Source organism: Pyxicephalus adspersus, chromosome 5 (assembly GCF_032062135.1).
Source record: "Pyxicephalus adspersus chromosome 5, UCB_Pads_2.0, whole genome shotgun sequence".
Taxonomy (NCBI): domain Eukaryota; kingdom Metazoa; phylum Chordata; class Amphibia; order Anura; family Pyxicephalidae; genus Pyxicephalus; species Pyxicephalus adspersus.
Genome location: NC_092862.1, coordinates 12730648 through 12746037, shown reverse-complemented (window position 1 = coordinate 12746037; position 15390 = coordinate 12730648). Strand labels below are relative to the sequence as shown.

The 15390-nt window shown below is 41.7% G+C and overlaps 1 protein-coding gene across 1 annotated transcript; it reads right to left on the bottom strand.

Annotated features, from left to right (window-relative positions):
• Window positions 1-485: 485 nt before the first annotated feature.
• Window positions 486-14834, bottom strand: DERL1 (derlin 1). Its single transcript, XM_072410681.1, has 8 exons — window positions 14597-14834; window positions 9508-9619; window positions 9182-9246; window positions 8609-8635; window positions 7505-7600; window positions 7090-7142; window positions 5716-5826; window positions 486-4488 (listed from the first exon to the last, which is right to left on the bottom strand). The coding sequence occupies exons 1-8, from the start codon at window positions 14747-14749 to the stop codon at window positions 4350-4352; spliced, it is 756 nt and encodes a 251-aa protein (XP_072266782.1). The 5' UTR covers window positions 14750-14834; the 3' UTR covers window positions 486-4349.
• Between the last annotated feature and the right edge of the window lie 556 nt (window positions 14835-15390).

Genomic DNA, 15390 nt, shown 5'->3' with positions numbered 1-15390 from the left:
GAACCTCAGCAGCAGACATCACATAACAAGAAGTCTAGGCATTTGGTCATATGATCTCAGTGTAATGAGAGGATCAGATTGGCCGAATTGCCTCAGCTGCAGATATCACATGACCAGAAGTCTAGGCATTTGGTCATATGATCTCAGTGTACCGAGAGGATCAGATTGGCTGAACCTCCTCAGTGGCGATATCACATGATCAGAAGGCTAGGTATTTGGTCACATGATCTCTGTGGAATGGAAGGTTCACATTGGCCGAACCTCTTCAGCGGCAGATATCACATGACCAGAGGTCTAGACATTTGGTCACATGATCTCGGTGTAATGAGAGGATCAGATTGGCTAAACCGCCTCAGCAGCAGATATCACATGACAAAAAGCTTAGCAGGGAGCTTGGCACAGCATTTCACCCTTAACATTAGCTTATGCTATCACATATGTTGAGTCCACTTCATTGTATTGCTAAACTGAGTAATTCAAGTAAATGTTGGCAACATCCAAATTTTCAATTTTCCTTTAGAGATGGGGGACACTTTACAAATAGCAACTCCAAACACATTAGACATTTGGTTTAGATAATAGTTTACATTCAACAATATCCTTACATTTTTAAGTAACATGTGAGTAGGTTCTACCAATGATTTCCTCACCCCCTGCAACACCCCCCTGTCAGGCACAGAGCCAGGCAGCCATTGCGATACACCAGGAAAGAATAATTATGGTATTTGAAAAATATTTTGCATATTTCCAGGTCATTCCTTTGTCAGCTTTGGCTCCACCAATATTTGCAGACATTGTTATGTACCTGGAAAGAAAAGGTAGGGTACTACAAATTTTAAAGATGAATGCTTCTCTCCTGAGTTTTTTGTGATCCACACCATAAAAGAAAGCAAGGGAATAACATTTTATTCATGAAAATGAAAACAAAGCGGATATTGCGGGAAATAATTCTGCAGGTTACCTATGGACTTTTAGATGGTAATGTTGTCAAAGGCCAAATATTTCCTGCCAGGACAGGAAGCAGTGCACTGTGTGATGAACCATTCTGTATTTAGTGGTAGCACCATACACTTCATGGGGTTTTGGTTTATGGGTGACCTGACCATCACATGTCATGATCTTGTGGGAGATTACATTCCTAAACCAGCATAAAAAAAATCAAGGACACAGCCAGGAAAACTATATTGAGATTATCATACAGGGGAATTGTGCATTTCCAAGAAGGCCTCTTTCTGTTCTGGCATGACAGTGCCTCTTTGTACAAAGCCAGCTCCATAAGGATGTGGTTTGGGAAGTTTGGTGTGGAGGAACTTGAGTCGCCTTCACAGAGCCTGGAACTCTACCATACTGAACACCTCTGGGATAAATTGGAACCCAAACTACAAGTCTGATTTATATCCACTCTCAGACCTGATAAATGTTTTTGGCTGCTTGGGTGCAAATTTCCCAAGGAAGACTCCAAGAATTTACAGAAACCTTCCTAAAAAAAAGTTGTAATTGACACCAAGGGGAAAGAGGAGGCAACTCCATACTAATGCCCATGGCTTTGGAATGGGACCTCTTAAAAACGTGATGATCAGGTGTCTGCAAACATTTGTCCACAGCCATCCATAGAGGCCGAGGTACAGATACATTTTTCTAAAAGTAAACTCACTGGGAAATATTGCTGTTGTTTTTGAGTCTCAGGTCGACTAAATGCATTTCAGTTTTGAATGACACTTATGTACTAGACAGTCACGCTGATCATTTGGTCACAGCCCGATTAACCTAAAATGGGCTGTCTGACCCAGCAGGGGTCTTCTATTTATTGATCACAGAGATAGCCTGGATCCCTGCCACAGCAGCAGACATTTCTGGATTCTGCAGATAACTGGAGCCTCTGCAGACTGCTCACAGAATTATCAAAATGCATTTGCTTTTTAGTTTCATTCTTTCTATGCTGCTGTTCCCTTAGTGAGATACAGTCACAAGAATGCATAGTATAGGTTTATAGGGTGCTTTATTGCTGACTGTCCCCACTGGACAAGGTTTTATTCACACCAGTGCATTGCAGCAAACACACAAAACACAGTGCAATGCTTTAAATTGTAAATGCCACCCAATGCACATAGGCAGCACATCACAAGAAACAAGTGTTACCCATATGTGCACTGTGCTGTATAGCCTATTGATGCAAAATGAATTGCTTGTTTAACATAGCACCGGTAATACCACATGTTGAATGAGCATGCAACAATACCACAATGCACTGGTATAAATGGGCCTTTATAATGTCAGGTTGTGCCAGATAAATTGCTTTACTGCTGCCCATTGTTACTCTTTTTTTAAACCAGGTGGGAAGAAGCTGTAGGCAGGTGGCAGGCCCTGTATTGTGACCCAACTCATCAGTAACCACCTAAAAACAGCCAAGTGGTCACTGAAAAGTGTCGGGTGGTGCGCCGAGCTAAAAGGGGCTGGGGGAGAACACTGTACAAAAGAAATCAAATCCACATTACCCATCACAGGTATTCTATTAATTCTGGATGAGTTCCACTATCAATAACGCCAGGATAAAAACAACAATTCATTAGCCTTTAATAGACCCTACTTACATAATCACCCTACTTAATATTTGTCTTATCCTTACCTAGGATCCTATAGTCTATATTTGCTGATAAAACTTTATGTACTACAATAGAACTTAATAAATTCAGAAGCTTCCTAAGGCTTGTCTTATGTGAGTGGATTTCGTTATCCATGGTGCTGCTCAATTTACAGAGTATAAAAGCATAGGCATGAATCAATGACACCCTCACAAGTACACAACTTTCATCTGAACTGTTTCACAGCCTTGTATCTGATGACTTACAGATGTGAAAGCTCATATATTGCAGAAAAGGTCTAAAATTATCATTTTTATCCAAAACTATATATACTGATCTGTCCCAGAGTTCTGTACTAGAAGTCAGCTGTGTGGAGCAAGGTGCTTATTTCTAGAACTTGTGTCCCGATCAGTCAAGCTTGGTGCCAAGCCTGCAGTATAACAGTCACAGCCTTTGGGCCCCAGAAGTCAGTAGTGATTGTGGGCCTCTTGAATTGCACAGGGGTAATCCCAATCATTTCTACTAGTCTCATGCACCATTTTAATTTTTAAACATTTCCACCAATATGTCTGCATTCTGCCAAAGTCTTGTATTTCATATACAGAACAGTATGTGTGGCCCTTGCAATGTCAGGGTCAACAGGCAAGTCTGTCTATAGGAGTTTCCAGTCTCTCCCCTTGGATGTCCATGGGAATAATAAAATAAACCAGCAAAAGATCTTTTCATGATCAGGTTAGCCCTACAGTCACACATTCTTATTTATTTATTTTACTCAGACATTCTTCAGCTAGGAAGTGCCAGAAACCTGCAGGACATTTACGTAATCAGGTACCATTTAATTTGTTTTCATTCCATCCAATCACTTCATTTGTATTGATACCTAAAGATTCTGAAATGATTACAGGCCCTGTGCCAGTAAAATAACCAATTTTGGAGCGAATCGAACTTGGCCTCTATGCTGTTAATCTTGTGCTGAATGAGCAGACAGTAAGAGCACAGACATGACTGTTGCTGCTCCCTTATAGTCCAATCAGCAGATCAGGAGGTGTGTCCTGGACCAAGGTGTACTGCCTTAGCTGCACTCATGGTCCAGGACGTGGCAGTGGTACCCGTATTCCAATAGAAATACAAATCTCTTGTCAGGATTCATGCCTATGTATTCCAACCATGGATGTAGCTACTTGCCTGGAGTTTAGCATTCATGGAAATTTGACAGAAACAAAAATACGTTGAAATTGGACTTTTAAAGCCAGATTGAACCAAAATACATTGAACAGATTTTAATCAGGACATTTGAGGGCGTTAGTCACCCTTCTGATAACAGAAGGAATTTTGTACGCACTGAGCATTCAGGAGTTGGATGTTTTGCAGACGCCGTGGTCCCGATCCTAAGCTCCGCACTAATCATCGCCTCCAAAAAGAGAAAAACACTTATGTGATCTCCTTCTTCCCAACAATGAAAAAAAGAAAAAAAAAAAAAAACATAGAACTTGTATAGAATATTCTCGACAAAGCTAGATAAGTGGCACAGGTCATCTAACTTAAATAATGAAAGTAAGTGGCAATAAGAAGGTACACCATGGCCTGACTTGTATATGGAGATCTGAGAAGCCTTTGATGTAATACCGATACAGAATCTTGTGGTGTCGGCAGTCATTGCAATTACTGCCTCTTGCATAAGTTTCTTACAAGTTCAAAAGTAAAATTTAAAAAGTTTATCATCACATGAAATTCCCCTTCCGAGGACGAGGAGGTGATTTCTTTTCACTAGTCACCCAGCCGAAATCCTTGACCCCAATTGTGTCGTCCTCCACCTTGTGGCTGATCGTCTGCTGCTCGTCTGGCACTGGCAGGGGGGACACCGAACCCGGAGACTCCTCCTCTTCTGGTTGGGAACCAGCGGTACCTAAAAATGAAGAAGTAAATCCCTTGATTAGAATTCTGAGGCACAGAAAGACAGCAAAAAAATGTTCAAAGAGAAAATGATGTAATTACTATTCTCTCCTCCTCTTGTGTCACTGTCTGTATCAGTCTGTCAGTTGCAATCCCTATTTAATGTACAGTGCTGTGTAATTTTTGGCACTATATCAATACTGTTTATTAATAATATTAATAACTAAATATGGTAAATGAGGGAGGCGCTCCAGAATCCAATAGCCTGAAGAATCATTTGTGCTTCAGTCTTAGAATATTCTGTACATACACAACTCAAGCCAGTTCTTTCTCAGAACGTGGAACAGTTAAAAGTTGTCAAGTTTTTATTTCTGGCTGTGATCCTCCTCTCCTGCCCCAGTGATACCAAGTTGTCACCAGAACTACAATTTGTAGTTTCATCAGACAGATTCCCCAACCGTTTCAGATGGATGCAAAACAAAAAAAATATTCTGGATTGGTTCTCTTGAATGAGATCTACAAAGATGAAATACATACATGCTGGCTGTCTTACCTGCCGAAGGGTTTACATCTTTGCCTATCCAGTCTTGATTTACACAGCTTAGGAGAGAAAACCTGCAATCTTTCTGCTGCAAAGTTTGTTCCCACACATCAATGCTCATACTGGATAGTGGAAGGTGAACCAGCACACGAGAATTAACTCATTTTCCTACTGTTCTGACAGAATTCTCCTTGCACTACAGCACTCCTTGTTCTGCTTTGCCCTCCTTTTCTCTAGCCAGGTTAGGTTCAGGTAATATCAGCACTTCCATTACAAAATACATTGGGGGAATTACTGATTATTACTAATATTGATTATAAATCAGCATAATTTTTTTTAAGCCTTTATTGTGTGCCTAGAATTCACATTTAAAAAAGGCTGGTGGCAAGGTTGCAGTGCAGGTACTGCTTCCTCAGCCGCCCAAGTTACACCTTCGGGTGAGATGGTCACCCATAAATGAATGCGGCCTGCATTTCAGTACAGCCAGCTGCCACTTGCTGTAAAATATTTAAACCCTGGTTCTTGAAGAAACAGCACAGCAGTGTAAGCGGCCAAGTGGCTGACATAGTGCTAACTGCCAGTAACACCTATACCCATCAGCAGTCTGAACCTATCCCTACTTCAGGTCCTGTATCTGAAAAAGAATGGTTTCTTAATGTACTGTATTTTTCCAGCGTATAGGCAAAGTACTTTACTTACAGAAACTCTGGCGTGGAAAGAAAGCTTCTGCCGCCCAGATCCATGGGATATTTAAACATCAAGAAGAAGTAGAGATGACCCACTAAGTTTCCAATCAGTTCATTAACAATCCTTAAAGAAAATGAAAAAAAAAAAAAAATTACCATTTTAAAATGCAGCCAAAACGTCATGGAAAAAGCATAGGATAGGTAGAGTCTCAAAACAAGCAGCAGGGCTTATTGCTGATCCCTGTGGCCCCACTGGAGAGATTTCCTGTTCAGAAAGTGGATAAAAATCATCTCCCAGACAGCAATAAAAACCTACTTTTCTACTCTATGGAAAATGTTTCCAGTTTTTGAACTTCCAATTTCATTCGCAGCCTACAGGGACTTTCTACGGCCTCTAAAAGACTCATACGTCTCCCCTCTTATATGTTCAGAACAGAATTTCCCAGAATCCTCATTTCCCTGCTATTGTACTTGGATTACTGCACAAAGTGTGAGAACAAATGAGGTCAAACTCTCAGCACACAATATTCATGCTTTAGAGAAGACGCTTCTTTGGTAAAAGGCAGCACAGTTTAAGGGTTGTAGGCATGTATAAACTGATTATGTGATTGGAGGTCACATTAGGGACAGGCATAAAAACCGATCATGTGATTGGAGGTCAGATCAGGGACAGATATGGATCTACAGTAAAGCTTATCAGAATCTTAAAATATATGCCACTGACCTTTGGGGGTTATTGACTGGCATTGAAGGAGATGGAAAGGCCAACAAATAGCCCAATGGCACTTGATTTGTCAATCTCTTAGAGAATTAAAAAAATGCATTTGCATAGCAATTAATAATATGTCGGTATATTTTTGGTCATGCGACTGATAACCCCATATGTGCATGGGATAGAGCAGCATTTTGTATTCATAATGGACGGTGAAGAATTGTATTCAATGGCGGCTAAAAACAGTTGCTGAGCCTGCACTGGAAATAAAACCCTCAACAAGAAACCGACAGGATCAGTCGGTATTTGTAGTAAGATATGAAGGATGGTAAGATTATTATTATTAATAATAATAAACAGGATTTATAAACTGCCAACATATTACACAGTGCTGTACATTAAATACGGGTTGCAAATGAGAGACTGATACAGGTAGTAGGAGGAGGAGAGGACTCTGCTCTGAAGAGCTTACAATCTAGGAGGTGGAGGAAGTATCACACAATAGAAGCGGAGATATGAAATGGTTGGTTGAGTAGTAAGGGTTTAGGAGACAGAAGAAGATGGGTAGGCAAGTTTGAAAAGTTGGGTTTTGAGTGCTCTTAAATTTTTAACATTTATTAGGAGCAATGTACAATTCACAAATGAGTTGTTGCTTTGGGCAAAAAAAATACTTACGATCCGCCAATAATATAGTTGAATCCAAGAATGACCCAAGGGAGATAGCAGGCCTGTAACAGCAAGAGAAAAAAATATCAGATTAATATAGTTTCACACCTACAAGTAACCAACATAAGAAATCATTTTTTGCCCAGGCACTTAAATTATAGCTGTTCATGGCATATTTGCATTTTACATGCACACACAGCCCAGTAATTGCATTTTTTACTTTTAAATTCTCTCCATGTAAGTCTATCAGCCTGCCCAGCTTGGAAACAATATACTGAATTGTGAGTTTATTCTGTAACCTGTTTTATGTCAGCAGCAGGCTGACATCATTTGTATTCAATACAGATTCTATACCCCAAAGAATTGAGAGTCTAAAACTCTCATATCTGAAATACAACAAATATAAATCACTGGATTCACATACCTTAAACCTTGAACCAAACCAGAAGGACACAATCATATCTCTGTTCAGCTGTGACCACACGTACAGAACTGACATTATCAGGGGAATCATTAACAGCTGGAAGGCAAAGAGAAATCTATTACTACACAGACATCAAACTACCGAGACACGAAACAGGCAAACTGCAATGTGAGCTGTTCTAGGCGTCGTCATTATCAAAGTTGTCCCCAGCGGCAGAAGTGACAGCAGGGAAATCTCATCAAACACAGGAACAAGATGAAAGTTTGTTGTCTTTGGATTTCCACAATGCAAAACAGCATTTCACTGAGATACAGGCTTATGTGATTCTCACTGCAGAGCCATGGTATGGCAACATGTGTTTCCATACTATAGCTCCCAAGCAATAAATCCCAAACAAATTTCAGGTCTATATTTTCCTTACTATTATTATTAATTAGAATTTATATAGCACCAACATATTACGCAGTGCTGTACATTAAATAGGGATTGCAAATGACAGACAGATACAGACAGACAGTGACACAGGAGGAGGAGAGGACCCTGCCTCGAAGATCTTACAATCTAAGAGTTTGGTAAGCAGCAAACAATAGCAGAAGGATATGGAATGGTGGGTAAGTAGTGAGGGTTTTAAAAAACAGAAGAAGTATGAAAAGATGGGTTCTGAGAGTAGGAGCAAGCAGAATAGGACGAAGAAGACCATTCCCAAGAGTTGGAGCAGCTGTAGAAAGGTCTTGGAGCTGTGCGTGTGATGAGGTTATGAGTGAGGAAGCCACAAGTAGGTCATTGGAGGAGCAAAGAGCGGCTAGGGGGGGATCAGAAATGATCAGAAATGTTTTTCTCAGATCAGAAATGTAAGTGGGACAAGAACTGTGCAGGGATTTGAAAGCAAAGCACAGGAGCTTGAATTTGATACTAAGGTGAAATGGAAGCCAATGAAGAGAACTACAAAGAGAGGCAGCAGAAGAGGATCAGCGGGGGAAGGATGGATGAGTCTGGCTGCAGCATTCATAATAGATTGTAGAGGAGAGTGAGGTTAGTGGAATAGCAGAGAGGAGGAGGTTACAGTAGTCCAGACAAGAAAAAAAACAGAATAAATGTGCTTACCTGCATGTCCATTATCACTCCAGTTATCTAATGTCACAATGTTAAGGGAAACACATAGGAAAAAAGATATTTGATTTTTTTTTTACTTTTTAAAGGGCAAGTGGATATAAAATAGAGCCAATGTTAAAAAAATAAAAATAAAATTTCATTCAAGTGTACTACTGTAAGGGCTGGGAGATCAATTTACCAAAACATGACAATAACGTAACAGAAAAAGACAGCAGATGCCAACTGCCGTTTGGAAAATGCAGTAAATGGTTTTAATTTACTGGTCATATCTATGGGGAATTAAAATATTGTTTTGGCAGTTTTCCTTATGATCAACTTTGGGGTTGAATTACATTGATGGCTATTAAGGTTAAGTTCTGTCAGTTGACCTGTGAATCACAAAAACCATCACACTGAAGAGCTGAATATAAATTGACTATTGGTCAGTGCACCTAGGTTCTAAGCCAATCCATCTGCACCAGGGTATATGGCAGTGTTCCCCCCAGCCCCTTTTAGATGGGTGCACCAGTAATCCACCCAGATGTGGGAGGTCCATTCGAAGTCTTATTTTCTAATAAAGGATACAACAATACAAATCCAATTAAACAGGAGCATGAACACGTAATCTGCAGGTCTTCCATCAAACGCACCTAGAATTAGAGAACACAGATGAGAAACAGGCATATCTGAACAGAGATCATAACTAAGTATAAGAATACAGGAAGTAAAATGAAGCCCTGAGGTGATAATAGGACGAAAATCATCTGACGTGTGTACGTAGCCTTTAATGGTGTCGTATATGAAAAACTCTGATCATTCTCTTTAGAAGAGGTCAGGTGACCAATCATACATTTCAGGTGTGCTTTATATTTATTTACATATTTGTTTCTGGACTTGCTGCCATTATTTACCCGTTTCAAGTCGCGTTGAATACTGATAAAGGAAAAACAGGTTGACCATGTACAGAAAGCCCGTGCCAGGTCCCACAGGGAAGTAAAATGTTGAGGTAATAGGTCGCCATATCTGTTGAGAAAAAAAGCACATAAAATTTAGTATAAAAAAAATTCATTATTCATATGCTATATACAGGTCTTTTATGGTAGAAACTTGTAGAGTAATTTTGTAGCTATAAGCTTTAACGCACCCACCCCACTGACAATTCTAAAGACGTACCCAACTTCTAAATAGGTTCCATTTCTAAACAACCAGGATCAGGCCGGTCATTATTGCAGAAAGGGGCAGGCCATGTCCTTTCTGCAGTAACACCTTCTACCTGCTTGATCACTCTGGGTATCTGTCAAAAAGCTGAGCTGCTGATAATGAAGGAACAAAAAGAAAATATGTTGGTGCTATATAAATCCTGTTTAATAATATTATAATTTATGGCACATGGTGCTTTAGCAAAATAAATGTCAGTTTGGATTACTAATTTACTTTAATGCAAATGAAATTACTAAAATAAGGGATTGTTTACACCTTTCCAGTGTGGTGCAATAGACGGAAAAGTCCTACTCTATAGTGAGTGGACCCAAATGGGAAATTACTGGCATACCCGTGTAAAAAAAAAAAAAAAATGATATACACAGAATTGACACTATATGACACTTATTCGATAAAAGGTAAAAACATGGCTTTAGAATCACAATATATCACATAAATAATGCACAATAAAAAAAAAAAAACTATCAAAGACATTTTCTCTACAAGGACCCAACGCGTTTCGCAGCAACAGCTTCAGGGGATTTGATAGCGGAACAACATAGGGAAGTGTTCAAAAATCAAAGGGGTGTTAAAATCCCAGTCTGTACATACAGGAGCAAACACTGGATTGGTGTCAGTGGTAAGCGGTTAGGATGAGGTTTCCAACAATTTACCAGTGCCCTTCCATGGATATCAAAGACAGGCATCCACGATGGAGCATTCAGAAACTATGACCTATGTTATGCCAGGGTTCCTACATAGGTTTCTATGGGTTCATTGAGCAATTTGTCTACCAGGTCAGTTTAAGTGACACCAATGATCTTTTTGGCTATCTGTAAGGGTGACATTTTTCCCAATGGCCATATGTAAGGGTGACATTCTTCCTCTTGCTGCCTGTCCAGGAATATATGGCTGCACCAGATAAATAACATGACATAGAATAAAGATGAATACAGATCGGGCATCAAAAGACAATCAAAGTGCCAAAATTAAAGTTCACATTTCAGTGTCCTCCCCAGCTTTTTTTTTTAGCTGTGCGCACCACCTGGCTGGGTGGTTACTGACCAGAAGGATCAGACTACAGGGGCTGCCACCCAGCTACAATTTCTTCCCACCCAGTTTAAAATAATTGCTGTGTTAAACACTAATATTCTAAGATTCCTGAATAGTTATTATTTACACACAAAATTTTGCAGAGATTACGTGTCCTTAAATCCAGCAAAAGTGAAAGATTATCAGACTGATGCAATCTGAGAAAATCTCTTACAAGACTTTCCAATATAGCCGACTAACCCAAGTTTCACACATCTGTGACTTCTCTGTTATGAGTCACAAGATAATCAGCCAGGCGAATAAAAAAAGGTGGAATGTTACAATGTTAATATAGTAATAGCCAAGCTACCATTGCCGATTTGCTTTTAAAAATGCTAGGCACCTGGCTGTGTGACAGCACAAGTCTGCAGATGGGTGAAGTCTCAGAACGCCAGAGATTCGTCTGTGCAGATTTATTTCAGGTCCTGAGGTATTTACATCACTGGATCAATGCAACAACGGCTTTGCAAAAGACTTTCTAGAGCTTCCCCGACTCTCTGGAACAGTCTTCCTCGGCTTATTCCGCTTGCTGCTACTTTTTGCTCATTTAAAAGATCACTCAAAACTAATTTTCTCATATTCACCTACCAATCTTCTGTCTCTTATTACCTTCACTCACCATTCCATATCCCCTCCTATTGTGATACTTCCCCCAGCTCCTAGATTGTAAGCTCTTTGGGACAGGGTCCTCTCCTCCTCCTGTGTCACGGTCTGTATCTGTCTGTCATTTGCAGCCTCTAATGTACAGCGCTGCGTAATTTGTTGGTGCTATATAAATCCTGTTTAATAGTAATATTATTTAATGCCACCAAATTCACTTTAAGAGTGCCATGGACAAACATCGATGTTGGCAGCGCACACAGCCGTGCGGGTGACATACCAGCTTTCATTCTCCCCGGTGGGAGGTGAAGAGTTAATTTCTAAACTTCTCAACAACTTGAACAAACAGTGAGTTAGCAACAATGAGTGCTGACAATCATTACCAACCTGTCAGGGGGGCTGGGATAACAGCACCAGTAAGAGCTGCATTTTGTCCACCACCCAAACGACCCCCCCTTGATTTTCTATGTTCTCCAAGTCCAACTCAGTGCAAAATGACGGCACCTTGCAGGTCTTTCCTTTTTAAGTATTTTAGGCTGAATAGTGTACTATCCTGAATTTTTTTTTTAAGCTGGGTGGGAAGAAGCTGTAGGTGGTTGGTATCCCCTGTACTGTGTCCTAGTTTTTAATTAAATACCCAAAACACAGCTGGGTGATTACTAAAAAGTGCTGGGTGGTGCCCTCAGCTAAAAGGGGCCGGGGAGAACAGTGTTCAACATCAGAGGGCAGGCTTGTGTAAAGATTACAATCAGTCTAGAATTCTATTTATTAATTATAATGTTACATTTATTGCTCCGAGATAAAAATGCTGCTTTCAGCCCCCACATCCTATAGCTCTCTACTAGCAGAGCTGAGTAACAGCCACCATTCCGAGCCATATGTATTGCAGAGAGGGTAGGGGGTGTGCCCGGGTCTGTTACTGAGTGCCCGGGGCCCGACAATGGTGCCCATTGCACTACGCAGTCACATCAATTCACCAAGAAACAGCTGCTGCAACAGGACAGCAGGGATAAGAATATAAATGGACAATTTTAATACAACATAAATCTAAATGGATGCCTACACCAATAGGGAGGTCAGCAGCAATCAACTGTGAATGATCTCAGAAGCATTATTATTATTATTATTAAACAGTATTTATATTGAAAGTGAATGGGGAGGAAGAGAAGATCCTGCCCAGAAGAGCTTACATTCTATTAATCTCAAACGAATTTAAAATGCACCACTGAGCCACTGGAGGGCAGCACAGTGGCTTAGTGGTTAGCACTCTGGGCTTTGCAGTGCTGGGTCCCAGGCCAGGACACTATCTGCATGGAGTTTGCAGGTTTCCCCCGTGTTTGTGAGGGTTTCCTCCCACATTCCAAAAACATGTTATATTCACTATAATCCTAGAAAGACACAACAACCATAGATACAAAGGTAAATGTAAATCAGCTACATAATTATTATACACTGCATTTGGGGCAGCACGGTGGCTCAGTGGTTAGCACTCTGGCCTTTGCAGTGCTAGGTCCCAGGTTGGAATCCCGGCCAGGGCACTATCTGCATGGAGTTTGCAGGTTCTCCTCATGTTTGTGTTGTTATCCCCTGGGTACTGCATGCAGTTAGGTTATATGGCCTCTCCCTAAAATTGACCCCTAGACTGTAATATTGACACACGACTATGGAAGGGAAATTAGATGTGAGCCCTTTGAGGGACAGCTAGTGACATGAATATGGACACTGAATATTAACACTGTGTAATAATAATAATAACTCACACTGCATTCACCCAGTGACAGAGATAAATGAACAATACAAACATTTTCTATAAATCCCTACAAAGAGCTTTATACCTATGAACCAATTGCAATTAAATTACAAAGACCTCAGGGGAGCAAAGTACCCTAAAATCCAGTAAATTGACTTTAAGGGGGGGGGGGGGGGTCAGGATGCTCCACTAACCAATGAGAGGGGTAATACTATGGTGGAGGAGAGGAAAAGACCAACCAAACATATAAAGAAGAACCAAATTAAAGCATACCTAAACTCAGAAATTTCACTTTACATAAAAGGCTAGACAACCCTTTGATTTAGAGAAAAAAAAAAGGTGCAGCATCACCCCCCTAATTCTCGATCGCCTAGGTGCTTCTGCGCATGCATTTTTGCGAAAAGAAAAAAATTTGGCGATCCCACGCATGCACAGCGAGTTTTTTTCCCCAACCTACGTCACTATCTTGGGTGACGTAGGATGAAGAACCCGGAAAAAGAGACGAAAATGGTGGCGGTCAGGGCGCCGGCTCCGGGACGACACGGGACCCGATGCAGGACCCCCCTGGAGTAATCGGACTGCCCTACGGGATTGAAGGTAAGTGTCATTTTATTCTTGGGCTGCTTTTTAGTTTAGTCCCTCCTAGGGGGATAGGGAGCGTCACAGACGCAGTGGGGAGCATACATAAAAGTTGATGATGCTGGGTGGGGGGTATGGAACCAGTGAGCCTGGAGGGGCAGCACCAGTGATGCTGGGAAAGGGGAGCAGAACAAATACGACTGAGGAAGGGTGGGGGTATTACAGGGAAATTATCAGTGACACTAAAGCCGTATTCTCCCCCATATTTTTTACAGCTGGGTGGGAAGAAGCTGTAGGTGGGTGGCAGCCTCTGTATTGTGACCCAACTTTTCAGAAACCACCAAAACACAGCCTGAGAAGTGCCGGGTGGTGCACCCAACTAGGAGGGGCCGGGGAGAGCACAGGTGAGGGAAATAGGGGGGGGGGGGGGGGTAGCACCAACATCACATCACTATCTAACCAATAGCAGTAAGGGGGAAATAGAGGGGCAGTATTGGCAATGCTAAGAAGGTGCAGGGGGTGCAAAACCAATAACCAGAGGGGGTGCAGTGCCAAGGATCGGGGGGTCAGCACTAGCCATGAGGGGTGCAGAATCAATACCCATGGGGTGCAATGTTTTGGAGAAGGGGTAATAACAGGGTATTAGGGCTTCCGGCAGGCAGCACCGGGGGAGGGCAGGCAATGTTTAGGCAGCGGACAGGAGGGGGTGTAGAGTGTGCGGGGTAATATAAAGCTGTTGTATCAGAGTGTCGGTCTCCGGAGGTGACTGGGCACCGTACCTGGAACTTGTGCAGGAAGTAATCCGGCCACAGGATCAGGTAGACAGGGTTAATGAGGCCCAACTTCCCCAGAAGCGGGACAGCGACAGACCCGGTGAACCAATATCGAGTGATAAGCGGGATACTGCGGAACCAATCCCCGAGGTCAGACATGGCGGCGTTGCCTATGAGACACACCGGGACCGGCACCTGCGGCCTTTACGCGACGTCACGCGCCCAGCACTGACGTGTCTGCTCCGAATTCGACAAATTGTGGGCCACGCCCCCGTCAGCTGTCAGTCTCTGGCCACGCCCGCTCAGTAGCCGCGTGACGCAACGTAAGGGGCAGGGCCATGTGATATGTAGCCACGTGACCCCAGGCTAGCCATATACACAGGTCACGTGTTGTGTGGGATAGAAGGCTGAATATTTATTGTTGTAGGTAGGGACAATCAAAACATAGCAACTGGGATTATAAGTGAGCAGAGCTGGCTGCAATGAGCACCTCAATAAAGTGCTGAAAATATGTGAACAAAAGTGCAGAAAAAAATAATTGCCTAAAGTTGCCCTAACACCAGATATCATGTTAGGCCTCCCAGGCTCACTATTTACCATGCCTGTTCATAGGTGACACTGTTATCTCAGTTCTGATGCTTCTTTAGGCATTGGTTACTATTGTGACCACAAAGCTATTACAAACTCAAACACCAAAGGTACACTAATTACTTAGGTGCTGGAAATAGTTATTATTAAATTATTAATATATTAGATATTACTGGAGGCTTGTAATTAGCAAAGGTTCCAGCCGGTGACAG